The sequence below is a fragment of the Beta vulgaris genome, chromosome 8 (genome assembly GCF_026745355.1).
Source record: "Beta vulgaris subsp. vulgaris cultivar EL10 chromosome 8, EL10.2, whole genome shotgun sequence".
Taxonomy (NCBI): Eukaryota; Viridiplantae; Streptophyta; class Magnoliopsida; order Caryophyllales; family Amaranthaceae; genus Beta; species Beta vulgaris.
This window is the reverse complement of record NC_079209.1, coordinates 57,238,330-57,251,265: the sequence shown is the minus strand read 5'-3', so window position 1 is coordinate 57,251,265 and position 12,936 is coordinate 57,238,330. Positions and strand designations below refer to the sequence as shown.

The following is a 12,936-nucleotide window of genomic DNA, read 5'->3' as shown; positions in this document are numbered from 1 at the left end:
TTGTTTAATAAACAAAAGGTTTACTCGCATTTCACAAATCGACACTCAACAACAATATATAAACCACAAGGGATGTGAAATGACATGTCATTTACGGTAATTGAGAAAACAAGAGTTTGTGAATTTTAGGTTATATTCTTTTGGAATAAATTAATAAAAAATCCAGTTCAATTAATTTTAATTAGTTTCCTCTCACACTTTTCATTCATTTCAATTCAGTTCAGACAAGTTCAATGCAGTTCATTCTAAAAGAACAAAGCTTAGTTACAAAACTGAAGAGTATTGTTAATCTCACAATTAGAGCTGGCAAAAATCGGTCTTACCCACCAACCCAACCCGAATCGAACCCAATAATAACGAGTTGGGTCCAAAATTTTCAACATATTTAATTAAATGGGTCGACCCAACCCAACCCAACTTGTTTAGTTAAATGGGTCAGGTCAAGGTGGAAATTTCAACATGAATTCAACCGGTCTAACTCGTTCACTTACTTGAGTCAGTTTCGGGCTAGGTTCACCCACTAACCCATTTATTTTTCCATTAAAAAAAAACAAATTTTCAAGTTGAATGAACAATGGAATGGGTTGTACAAGTATTTGGATGTGTGTTCCTTGAAAGTTCTTAAGATGTGACTTGTGAGGTACTCCCTGTCTATTTTTTTTATCTTTCCTACTTTAATTGTGCACGTTTGCCAATACACTTCTCCAACCTTGTATATATTTCACTACATATTAGTAGAAATTATAACAGTTGAATATTAATAAAGTACTCAGTGAGACTAATCAAACAATACATCACATGACTATACATTGTCTTATATATTGAGAATAATTTAGAAGATTCTCTATAATTGTAAATAATGTAAGATTTCAAGTGAGAAAGATAAAAAATACAGAGGGAGTACTTAATTAACTAATTACTAATCGAGTCGCTATTAATTGAAATTGGAATATGCTATTATATGGGCTAGTGGGTCGCTTGTAGGTTGACCTATATATCATCAGACTGGGTTAGGTTGAGAATCCCGACCCTTTAAGCTAAACAGGCTGTGTTGGGTTGAGTATCTCAATCAGGTCGACCCATTGTCAACCCTACTCATCCATAATGGTAACCAAGCAACCTTTCTCTCTTTATTTTGCAACATATATAAATAAACATATATCAATTTTTTTAATTATAATCTTTCAGTTTCTTTTTGATAAAAAAACTAAAATGTAGGAATATGAAACCACATAAAGTTGGCCATGTCCACTTCTAAAATAATCACCATTTGAATGAATATAAGCACTATGAGTTTATCATAGATATGATTTTTGAATATTTAAATATCTTTGAAAATTAAAAACTTAAAAAATATAAACGACCGAGTCAAGTCGATTTTTTTTATGTTATCCATATCCACCTATTAATATCAATGGATGGTAACTAGTGAAGCTTGATCCCATTTTAGTATCATGATTTGTGAACTACTATTCAAACTAATAAGTCAAATAAACAGAGTCTAGTAACTCAACCCATTCATAAACCATTCAACTTTTTTTCGAGCCTCTACTAGCTACCCCTTGGTAAGAAGAAAAACCCTACTAGACCAGCACCTCGCTTAGGTCCGTCATCCTCACTACACAAGTCAACGCTTGAGAGTAAGACATATAAATGAATTCATACTCCCAAGCACAAGTAAGTAACGAAGTTCGAACTTATGACCTTCAAATCATGAGGCGAGTTCCCCACCGTCTCCAACAAGCAAGCTTGGTTCATAAACCGCCCTACCTACATGATCCGTGTAACGTTATCTAGAATATAAACCATCACCTACGGATCATAGGCTACTAGTATTATGGTCACCGACCCATTTCACCGGCTGAAACACTGAAACTCACCATCGGAAAAACACTCCAAACACACCACACACAAAAGAGGAGAGAGAAAGAGAGAAATGGCGACAGCAGAAGTAGAAAAGAAGACGGTAAAACAAGGAGAAGGACTGCGACAGTACTACCTTCAGCATATCCATGAACTTCAGCTTCGTATCCGTGACAAATCTCACAATCTTCAACGTCTTGAAGCTCAGCGCAACGAGCTCAATTCTCGAGGTCTCCTTTTTCTTTTCTTCTAATTATAAACCCTATTTTTTGTCTATTCTTGCTGTTTTTTCTGCTTAATTTTACTTCATGCTTTGTAATTTGTTGAGTTTGTTGGTGATTTTCTACTTTTTTTTTTTGTTTTTTAATTCGATTTATACGAACTGTTTAAGTTGAATTGAGTAACTTCCAACTGTATATTGTTGTTGATTTTGTTGGAGAAGAGATTTTACTAGTTTTTTCTGCTCTTTTGGCTATATGCATGTTTTTATGAATATAGTATGCTCTTTTTTGCTATTTATTTTGGGGATAGGTTGTTATGTTATATACTAGTATTGGTTTGGATTGAAGATTGCGTCTTTTGTTGCTATGTTTCTATTATTCCCTGGAACAAATTTGTTATAAAGTAGGAAAAATACTTTGAGGTGAACCATCTAGTAGTTTGTGGTATTAGAAATCAAAGAGAATAGATTGCAGAAAGTCGAGAAGTACGAATTTTTTGCACAACACAAAAACCCTTGCTTAATCGAGAGAAATATGTAGAACTGCTGACCTCTCCCCGCTTTAGGAGGATGCTTTGCTAGGTTGAATGTATTATGTAAATGAAAGCAAACAAGCAGGTCGATTCGTCACTTGACATTGGTTCATTTAAGGTTCTCTGGACATTATGACGATTGATTATGGGTTGAAGACCTGGCTTTATTTCATTGGATGGATGTAGAATCCCACCAAATGTTGCTGTTTTAGTATTACATATTGATAGGGGTTTTACTTGTTCAGGGGAAAACAATATGCATATTATGTGAGGGTCACAGGTGTATTGTGTATCTCATCGGCTCATCCCAAATTCAGCACTAGTTACATGATTGGTGAACCTATTGCCTTGAAAAGGCTATGTTCTTAAAACACACAGAACAAAATTGGATGATGTATACTTTTCGTAGACAATTTTTTAATTTTTTTTGGAGTTATTTCAGTTGAAGAGTTCTTTTTTCTGGTAATGTATTTCCTTTCTATCATAAAGCTAGCTAAGGTCCACTTATTTTCTCAAGTAGCAACTACAATTATATTCTTTTAAAAAAAAAACTACAATTATATCTTTAAAAAATGTTTTAACTGTACTAAAGAAAGTAGATATTCTGACATAAAGGTATCCTTGAATTGCTGGGTGCCTCTACCTAGTAGCTATCCCATCCCCGCCCTCCTCTCCACAAAAAAGGAAGATAAAAACAAGAAAAACAGGGAAAGATGAAGAAAGGGAGAAAGCTTGTAAGATTAGACATAGGAGGAATGAGTGAGTGAGGAAAGCTTACAGCTTTCTGCTATTCTGCTATTCTGTTTCCACAAGTTAGGTGCACATAGGATGATATCAAGTGCTACTTCACTTATCAATTTGGGGTGGGTAAATCTTTTGTTATTGTTAATTGGCCAGAACAGGTCTACCATTTTGTAGGATTGATTAATATACTTTAGTATGTATTTGTTTTGAATTGGCCTAAGTGGTGAGTTGTTATTGGTATTGCATAATTAGTTGGTTAAAAGTAGCTTGAGGAAAAAAGAATTTAGTTGGAGCACGGAGGAGAGGAAGGAGAAAGAGTATGAGAATTGCTATAAAGGTCAATTCCCCCTTTGACGAGGGTTCGATTCTTTCCCCTTACAAAATGGAATCCCCAACTCCCAAGGGATATTCATCTTACATTAACCCAAAAAAAAAAAGATCCTCTACTTAATTTTAATCTTCTTACAGTTACATCTATTCCAGATTATCCATCTAAATCTTTATCTTCCTTGAAGTTTTTGTCCTCAACATGCAATCTGTTACAGTTAGTTTCTAATACATGGAATCTTGTACAATTGACAGTTAGAGCACTGAAAGAGGAGTTACAATTGCTTCAAGAACCAGGCTCATATGTTGGTGAAGTCGTTAAAGTGATGGGAAAATCCAAGGTTCTTGTCAAAGTAAGTGGTGTTTGATTGCTTTTGCTGCTTGTCCCTCACATGAAACTGAATATATTGATATTTAAGTCTTTGCTACCTTGTTCGGATGAATATGTATTGGTCATAACCTAATTTGACTGGGCCTTGCAGCATATAATTATCTCTAGTTTGGAAGTCCTTGATAATATGTTATTTTTAAATAAACTTGCTGTAGCATTGTAGCTACAACAGTGCTTTTACTAATATTGTGTAGAGTTTTGTGCTTACTCTTTGAGATTGCAGTAGAATCCCATTTCACACCATTTTATCATAAGAATCGCAAGCACCGACTTTCTCAGTATGGTTTCAGAACACAATTGTGAATAGGAGTGGCATTCGTTGACAAATTTTTGTGTTATGGACATTCAGAATATGTTGAAGCATTATCCCTTGCTGGCTTACCATGATAATTATCGTCTTTTGGATATTAAAATGTATTACAAACTTTGTTTGCATCTTCTTCCGAATTTTAAACATTTGTTGGTAAAATTGTTCTTCCATTTTTGTTGTCGAACTTGTATCTTTCTGCCTTATTTATCCTCATGCTGTTCAGGTGCATCCCGAAGGCAAATATGTTGTTGATATTGATAAAAGTATTGACATCACTAAGCTCACACCTTCTACGAGAGTTGCATTGCGTAATGACAGCTATGTCTTGCATTTGGTATTGCCAAGTAAAGTGGACCCTCTGGTCAATCTGATGAAAGTTGAGAAAGTTCCTGATTCTACGTATGACATGATTGGTGGTCTTGACCAACAAATTAAAGAAATTAAGGAGGTTTTGTTTCTTTCCGTTTTCAGTATAATTGGATACTCCTATTGATCAAGGGCAGATTTGCTATTGCTGATTTCTTGATTGTTCACACATCTTTTTGTTCGTCATTTGGTCAGGTGATTGAGCTACCAATAAAGCATCCAGAACTATTTGAGAGTCTGGGAATTGCTCAACCGAAGGTATTTGAAATTGTTATTGTTGTGGTTTGTGTGGAAGTTGCATTCCCGTTGGAGTGCATTAATGAGGGTTTATGCTTCAAATTAGCCTAATCTCAGTAAAATTGTTTTCTTATCAGGGTGTTCTCCTTTATGGTCCTCCTGGAACTGGTAAAACCCTATTGGCAAGAGCTGTTGCTCATCATACAGATTGTACTTTCATCAGGGTATCAGGTTCTGAGTTAGTTCAGAAGTACATTGGTGAAGGATCTCGGATGGTTAGAGAACTTTTTGTTATGGCCAGGTTTGTACTTGTTGTGAAACATTGATAAAGTTATTTCATGTCGTACTAAGGTTGTTGCTGAGCATGGTTCCTCTGGATATGCTTTTGGTCTCATTTCTTTCAACTCATTGCCACAAGATCAGATAACAAAGAAACAATAATTGGGATAATGCAGACATTATGTCAAAAATATTATCGATTGATTGAATTGCATCTGGCGAATTGTGTATGTCAACTAGTTTAGTCGGTTAAAGTCTTGGGAGGTGGTACGAAGACCCGGGATCAAATCCCGTTGCATAGTTTGCCTTTGTGGCTCTTTCTACACCAAAAAAGTGCATCCGCTGAATTAGTGATTTCCTCTAATGCTAGAAAATGTCTGTATTCTTTGCTTTCAGAGAGCATGCTCCGTCAATTATCTTTATGGATGAGATTGACAGTATAGGGTCTACTAGAATGGAGTCTGGTTCTGGAAATGGTGATAGTGAAGTTCAGAGAACAATGTTAGAGCTTCTCAACCAACTTGACGGCTTTGAAGCATCAAACAAGATCAAGGTATGCTTGTTTGTGCGATTTTACGCTCAGATTAGATTTGACACGTTAGGGATTCCTGAATTGGTATAGTCAAAATGCTGTTGATTGGTGCTTATCAACATTTTGCAATTTGCAGGTGCTGATGGCCACAAATCGCATTGATATCTTAGATCCAGCTCTTCTCAGGCCAGGAAGAATTGATAGGAAGATTGAGTTCCCAAATCCCAATGAAGAGGTATGCTTAATGCTTTTAATATACATGTTTGCATGCTCTAACATAAATTCCTACAAGGGCGCTTCTCTACCACTCAAAATGAATCTTTTTATTTATTTATTGATTGATTGGAGGGGGGAGGGGTAGGGAGGGAGGGGATTGTGAGAAACAGAAGTATTACAAAAGTACAAAACTATTCTTCATTGTGGGTTGTTCTTTACACTACAATTTTAAATATCTTTCCGTCGCAATTTACAACTTCTTGGGTCAGTATTTATGTTGTCTCACTTGTAACCTTGTCCGGATATCAGGATTATGGCTCCATTGCAGTTATATTTACTTGATGTTAATTTTCACAACTCTAATATGTGTTTAATTCTTGTTGCTTTTGTGTACACTTGCAGTCACGTTTTGACATTTTGAAAATCCATTCAAGAAGAATGAATTTGATGCGGGGAATTGATCTTAAGAAGATTGGAGAGAAGATGAATGGTGCATCTGGTGCAGAGCTTAAGGTTTGTTTCACTTCCCTTTAGCAAGCTATCATTATTATGAGTCTTGGCAATTTGCTTCTCTTTAGTGTCTTTTGGCAATTGCTTTAACAAATGAATTTTCATGAAGCTCTTGTTTGTTTGCAAGGAAGAGCAATATGTGCTATAATTTCCTTTGCATCCTTTCTCCTCTATTTCTTTGAGTTCTTGAAGTCTTGCTTGGCCCAATAGTTCCACTTTAGTTCCAATTTCAAGGGGATGGTAATTTTATCTTCCTCGATGTCAAAAAAAAAAAGTTCACCCTGGAGGCTAGCGGATTTTTTCCCCAAACTCCCAAAAGCATCATTTATATGTTATATCTCTCCCTTTGTCATCCTTGTTGTGCTGCAAAAATTTTAAAAGAAGTTCATCTCGGAGATGCACTAGTTCTGCTCGAATGTTCAAATCTGGAGCTTCAGTTATCGCTTTTCTTCTTTTTCCGAAGCTTCCGTTGTGGCTATGTAAGTGGGACTCTGATGATCTTCTAGAGACTTGTAAGCTGTAACTATGTTGCTTTGCTTACAATTACAGGCGGTTTGTACGGAAGCTGGCATGTTCGCTCTGCGGGAGAGAAGAATTCATGTAACACAGGAAGACTTTGAGATGGCAGTGGCTAAGGTTATGAAGAAGGATACAGACAAAAACATGTCTCTGCGCAAACTGTGGAAGTAGAACCAGAAATCTCCTTGTAATTTGTGTGTAGTCACATATCTCATTCCCATCCAATGTAGAATGTCACACGCATCTGTAATATAGTAATGGGTTTAAAATAAGGGAATGGAAATGGAAATGTGGGTGGATGAGTTATGAGTATGGATTTTGGTAATGGATATTTGCTTGTTTGGCATGTGTTAATAAGGAAGAGAAATGGTAAAGATCGGAAATTACCATCGCGTGTATCTGGTTTGCAGTGTTTAGCATTTATTCTCTCTTTTCCAGTACATTTCAGCGATGTATTCTCATTTCTTTTCAGGGCTGGACTGTGTATACACGACTGCAGTGTCCTTTTAACTATCTAAACAGAAAGAAAGTCTTGTGTTATGTTGTAATGCCAAACTCGAGGCTCATACTCTTTTTGCATTTGGAGATTTTGATGCACCACTGCACCGTTAAATACACACGACTGCTGAAATGTACGAAAACATATGTCGCTTTATTGTGTTTTATCCATTTATCATTCAAGTGAGGATCAAGGTTGGGTTAGTGATGGATTGATTGTAAGGTTATTCCACCTCTATTATATTTATAGGGATTAGATTCTCTGCATTCTCATCATGTACAAAAGAAGAACCTCTCTCTTTTGGTGTGGATGTTTTACTTAAATTTTTACGAGAAAAATTACTTGTGTCTTCTTTGATTGGTTGCTAGTTTTGTTAAAGATGATTTCAAAGAATAAGGGTTGGCCTAGTTGGTTGGAGGTTTTCTTTTATTTTTGTAACTCCTCTGCAAGGAATCTCGAATTCTCCCTTTCCCACTTGGAAGAGATCTTCATCTTACCTGAAAAAAATAATTTTTTTTTTGAAGGAGAAATTTCATTAATTGAAGGTCAAACGGCATCTACAATAGATATTAAAGAAAAACAAGATACATTCAAACAAGGTTAAATCAAATTCGTTTTCGAAAAAACTACAATGAACCAAATTGAGCAATACAGCGCAACCCCTTGTATTTGCTGAATCAAACAACTATTGATGAGGAAGTCTATCATTCTGACATAGTTTGGGAAGAACAATTTTGATCGAGCCATGTTTACCGCATCCGAGATTCCAATACCTTCATGTTGAGTCTCAAACTTCAACCAATGAGAACAATTTCTCATACCTAAAAACTAAAAAACCATACTCACAACTCCCATAGGGGAAAAGGAGATCTCCACAGCAGAGAGTACTAAAAAATCTCATAAAGAAATACTAATTTATTCAACAAAAATAAAAACTGAAAATAAAAGAGGGAGAGGGGCTTACCATGGATGAAAACATCCATGGCAGCTCCCTAACTAATGAAGAAAGGGTAAAGGAGACTAGGGTTTAGAGAGAAAAAGAGAGAGGGGGAAACCTGAAAAAAATAATAATAAAGATGCTTCTAGCTTGTTCAATCAAAGCCACAAAAAGCAAAAGATAATTGAAGGACGATTCAATTGATTTAGGGGTTTAGCAGTGTCCAAGTTCTTCCTATTTTCATACTCTCCCACTAGGGGCTTCGTTGATCTAGTATAGTTTTGAAATTGATTTTGATATGACTCAATTGGTTTATGGATGAAAAGCAGACACATGCTCCATAGCACATTGATCGCAATCAATAAATCGATTATGTATCAAACCAGTTAGTAGTAGAAAATAAAAAATTGGACTTCAAACTATCACATAAATATAAACTTTTTTATTTTCTTTACGCATATCCAGGAAGTGTATAACTATATAGTATAAAAGATAAATTCTCTTTTACTCAAACATGTCATTGTCACTAATAATAAATGTACCTATTTGAGTATTTTCCCGCTTTTCATTGAACCTTTCATAAAAAAAATTCAAACTTTGCCAACACTTTAATCAAATACTTATATGATTAAGATTTTTTTAAAATTTTTTATTTTTTATTTTTAAATTTTTTAATTTTTTTTTTTAAAATATTTGAAACATTTTGGCAATTTTACCAAAAAACTCAACGTGCTTCAAAATTCTATAACTTTGGGTTGGGTCTCTCTCATCTTGGTTCCCAATTATTGTGCACTGCTAGTGCTGTGTCATGTGTGCCGCCCTTGATATATCGAATTCACTCTAATTACACGCCCCCTTCTTTTCACTTGTCTTCAACTCTCTTTCTTTTTTTCTCCAGCAAATGTTCAAACTCTAATTTCATATTCATTGAAAAATTTACACTCTCAAAAATTTATCGAGATTTTGACCTAGAAAATTTCTTCAATTTACCGTCGAAAAATCTATTGAAGAAGAGATGACGCCATTGACAGCAAACAATTCTTCATGGCAACCTCAAGAACAAGGGATTAAGGAGATTTGTGGATTGTTAGAGCAGCAAATTTCACCTGTTTCTGATAAATCGCAGATTTGGCAGCAATTACAACACTATTCTCAGTTTCCTGATTTCAATAATTATCTTGCCTTCATCTTGTCTCATGCTGAAGTATCTCTCTAATCTCTTTATTTAGTTTTGATTTTTGGATATTTTGATTGGATTTTTATGGTTTATGAGCTTTAATTTGATTGATTGTTTTGCTGTTAATGAATAAGATGCTTTTAATGTTGTAAAAGTTAGTGTAAGTAGTTTGAATTTAATACATAGTAGTTTGTTTCCAGCAATTTTTGTGATTGAATTTTGATTTGCTATTTTTTTTTATGCAACATGTCTTTGACTTATTAGGTTAACTAACTTAACTTATTTAGGAGATAGGTTTGGAGGAGTTGTGATTGGTGTCGGCTAGTGTAAATATTTTTTGGAGCTCCTTGTAATTGATTGAAGATGCTAGGTTAGAGGTTTCATTGTAGTTGGTCTCTTTTGGGCTTTGTCTGGTTGGACGGAAAGTATTGTCAATGGAAGATTATTTTTTGTGAAAAAACATTTTCCAAGGAAGACATAATAGTAGATTACTTATTTAAAAGGAAGAACGGAATGCAAGAGTTAGGAATGGATTGATGGGAGATTGGGAGGAAGATGAAGAATAGAGTGGAAAATGTGGCATTCCTTACATTGAGAAAGAACATGTTCTCCAACTTTCATAAACCAAACAAAGGAAAATAGGAAAAAACACTTTTCCGGGAAAAAAGGTTCTTTATTTAACCAACACTTTCTTAATGGATGAGGGGTAGGTTTTGCCTACAATGTACGTTAAATTTTGTTTTCTCTAAATAGAGCCATTATTTGACTTGTGTTTTAGAGGAAAAGTGATGAGACGTGTGGTGAGCAGATGTGTGTTTATACAGTAAGCAAGTCAAGTTGAAGGCTTGAAGCCTAGAAATGAGAGTTTTAGACATATTCATAGAAGCTCTCAGTTTTGTTTCTTATTAAGTGTATGAGGTGCATCTCAAACTTAGCTCTCAGTTTGGTCGGACATTGGATTTTATTGGTTTTGATGAAAATTAACCGAAATCGTGGAACCTGCCATTCTCTTCTTTTGTTACTTGAATAGTAAAAAGATAAATTAGCTGTTTTATTTCTCTTTGTTACAAAATTATTGAGAAATCTTAAAAAAAAGGCATACAACTAAGCAAGGGTATTCCTTCGGCCTCTCTATAATTCAGAAACAAGGTGCTTTTCACTCTTGTATTATGTATATAGATATTTAAGACTAGTTTCCTGATGTATCAACGTCTGTTACGGGGTATTGCCACTGTTGTGTACTTTTCTCTTGGTATCTCTTTTGGCCGTTCTTTTAATTGAATCTTTGTGTAATAAGCCTAACAAGTCTTTTAATGGCAAACAATATTCAATTACTCCTATATCTTGCACATTTAGGGCTGACTGAAAATTATCACTTTAACATTGTTTGCCTTTTAAGCTTTCTTGTGCTCTGAAGGAGTGGTGAATACCCCCCCATAAAGTTGCTTGCGTTCTCCTAACAGGTGAAACCAGTTGAAGTTCGGCAAGCTGCTGGATTACTTCTGAAGAATAATCTTAGGACCTCTTTCAAAACTATGGCCCCAGCTAATCAGCAATATATAAAATCAGAGCTGTTGCCTTGTCTAGGATCACCTGATAGGCACATTCGTACGACTGCTGGGACCATTATTAGTGTCATTGTGCAGCTAGTGGGAGTTATCGGTTGGCCTGAGCTGTTGCAGGCTCTCTTAACTTGTCTAGGGAGTACCGATCTTCATCAAGTTGAAGGAGCAATGGATGCTTTATCAAAGGTATGGCTTATCATTGGTTGATATTCAAATGTAACTTTAAATTCTTATGACAAGTAACAGCACCCTTAATGTATCTGCTGTCATTTCCTTTGTTTGGAGCTGTTTTAATGCTTATTCATAGTCTTTGAATGTTCAATACTCTCTGTATTTGCTGCTGACATAGTAGAACAGAGTACTAGGTATGCAAGACTAGTGATCATGGGCTGGATTTTGCAAACTTGATCTCGGTTCCTAAAATGGGGGTGGAACGTGACTCGCTCGTTTGATTAGTGCGCCTGTGTCATCACTCCTGGACACCTACATATTGTCTTTTCTGTCCCAAAATCCAATACCGATGTAATCTCAGATTAGAAATTGAAGCATTGACTATTGAGAAATATGAACTATGAAGCACAAAAAACTGAGGGGCTTCGCTGTCAGAACGGAGGGAGTGTCAATTCTCATTGGCTTCAGCTTTTTGTCATCATTCTTTGTGTGTATTATAGAGAAAGGGGGAGAGTCGCTGGGAGGAGATTTTGTTTTCAGATCCCTGACTTCTATAAAGAATGAGTAGAAATGCGAATTTTACTTTAGTGTTTTATGGGTCGAGATTCAGGGGCCACAGGGTCTTCTTCAAGCCATACACTTCATTGACCTCTGTGTGCTTACAACTTAGTTTATTTATTTATTTTTGTTTCTAATTTGAATTAATATAATAACAAAAAGAGTTTAATTTATTTATAGTATCTCATTGAGTTTTTTCTTTTTTATAATATAAATAACCTATCGTACCCTTTTATGCAACTAGAGCTCCATAACGTATCCATTTGAATCCAGTTATGTACCAGGTAACATTGGGCAAGATTGTATCAAAGTTATCGTACCTTTACAGGATTTCTAGAGTCTCTTCCACTTATCCAATCTCTTTGAAACACTTTCAATCATTAGCTCTCTAAGTGACTTTGAATACAAGTTAGCTCCTCGTGACAACCTCAAATGAATGAGTAGCCATGCTGGATTTTGACGCCCAAAAATGCAGCAAACTCTCCAATAGGCTCTTGATCAAATTTTAGTGCTGCTAAATTGTGTAGGAAAATATTGATCTTATGATCCTCATCCCTTAAACCAATAAAAAATCTACAATAAGTGAGAACATGCTTGAATATATGAAGTTCAGCAGGTTTTATTATTAGGTTGTCATCTTGTAGCAAATGAGAAAATATAACCTCATTCCTCCGTTTACAAACTTCTAAATCACCCTAGCCGCTTGCTTGGTGAAATATGCTTCTCATTATAGCCATAATATTTTATCATCATAATTAAATCTTCTTCATGCCTCTTTGCCTGACATGGTAGCATATTGTCATCAGATTGGCAAGTTAAAGCAGGTATATCTTATACATTTGTTGTATATGGAATTGGTTTGTCATGAAGGCTACATCACAGTCTTTCTCCACTTTTTATGCTATTCTGCTTTTGTTAGTTGTTACTTCCGAGTAGGAAATCCAGATAGTGTCGGACATGGAACTTAATACTGCCATTCAAT

General features: G+C 35.4%; 2 protein-coding genes across 2 annotated transcripts in view; both read left to right on the top strand.

The window, feature by feature from the left end:
• The first annotated feature begins 1,798 nt into the window (after positions 1 to 1,798).
• Positions 1,799 to 7,445, top strand: LOC104902113 (26S proteasome regulatory subunit 8 homolog A). Its single transcript, XM_010689794.3, has 9 exons — positions 1,799 to 2,093; positions 3,943 to 4,040; positions 4,612 to 4,836; positions 4,950 to 5,012; positions 5,129 to 5,292; positions 5,667 to 5,823; positions 5,939 to 6,037; positions 6,421 to 6,531; positions 7,078 to 7,445. The coding sequence occupies exons 1-9, from the start codon at positions 1,937 to 1,939 to the stop codon at positions 7,216 to 7,218; spliced, it is 1,215 nt and encodes a 404-aa protein (XP_010688096.2). The 5' UTR covers positions 1,799 to 1,936; the 3' UTR covers positions 7,219 to 7,445.
• Positions 7,446 to 9,233: 1,788 nt separating this feature from the next.
• LOC104902112 (transportin-1) overlaps positions 9,234 to 12,936 on the top strand; it is a 31,867-nt gene continuing 28,164 nt past the window's right edge. Inside the window, exons 1-2 of the mRNA XM_010689793.4 lie at positions 9,234 to 9,687; positions 11,124 to 11,411. Of these exons, the coding sequence (XP_010688095.1) occupies positions 9,499 to 9,687; positions 11,124 to 11,411 (477 nt within the window). The 5' untranslated portion in view covers positions 9,234 to 9,498. The remainder of the gene's footprint in view (positions 9,688 to 11,123; positions 11,412 to 12,936) is intronic.

Bases quoted from the DNA above. Each gene is read 5' to 3' on its own strand.
- LOC104902113 (XM_010689794.3), top strand. From the start codon at position 1,937: ATGGCGACAGCAGAAGTAGAAAAGAAGACGGTAAAACAAGGAGAAGGA. The intron at 4,837-4,949 runs GTTTTGTTTCTT...TCATTTGGTCAG, and splicing joins AAATTAAAGAAATTAAGGAG to GTGATTGAGCTACCAATAAA. The intron at 6,532-7,077 runs GTTTGTTTCACT...TTACAATTACAG, and splicing joins CATCTGGTGCAGAGCTTAAG to GCGGTTTGTACGGAAGCTGG.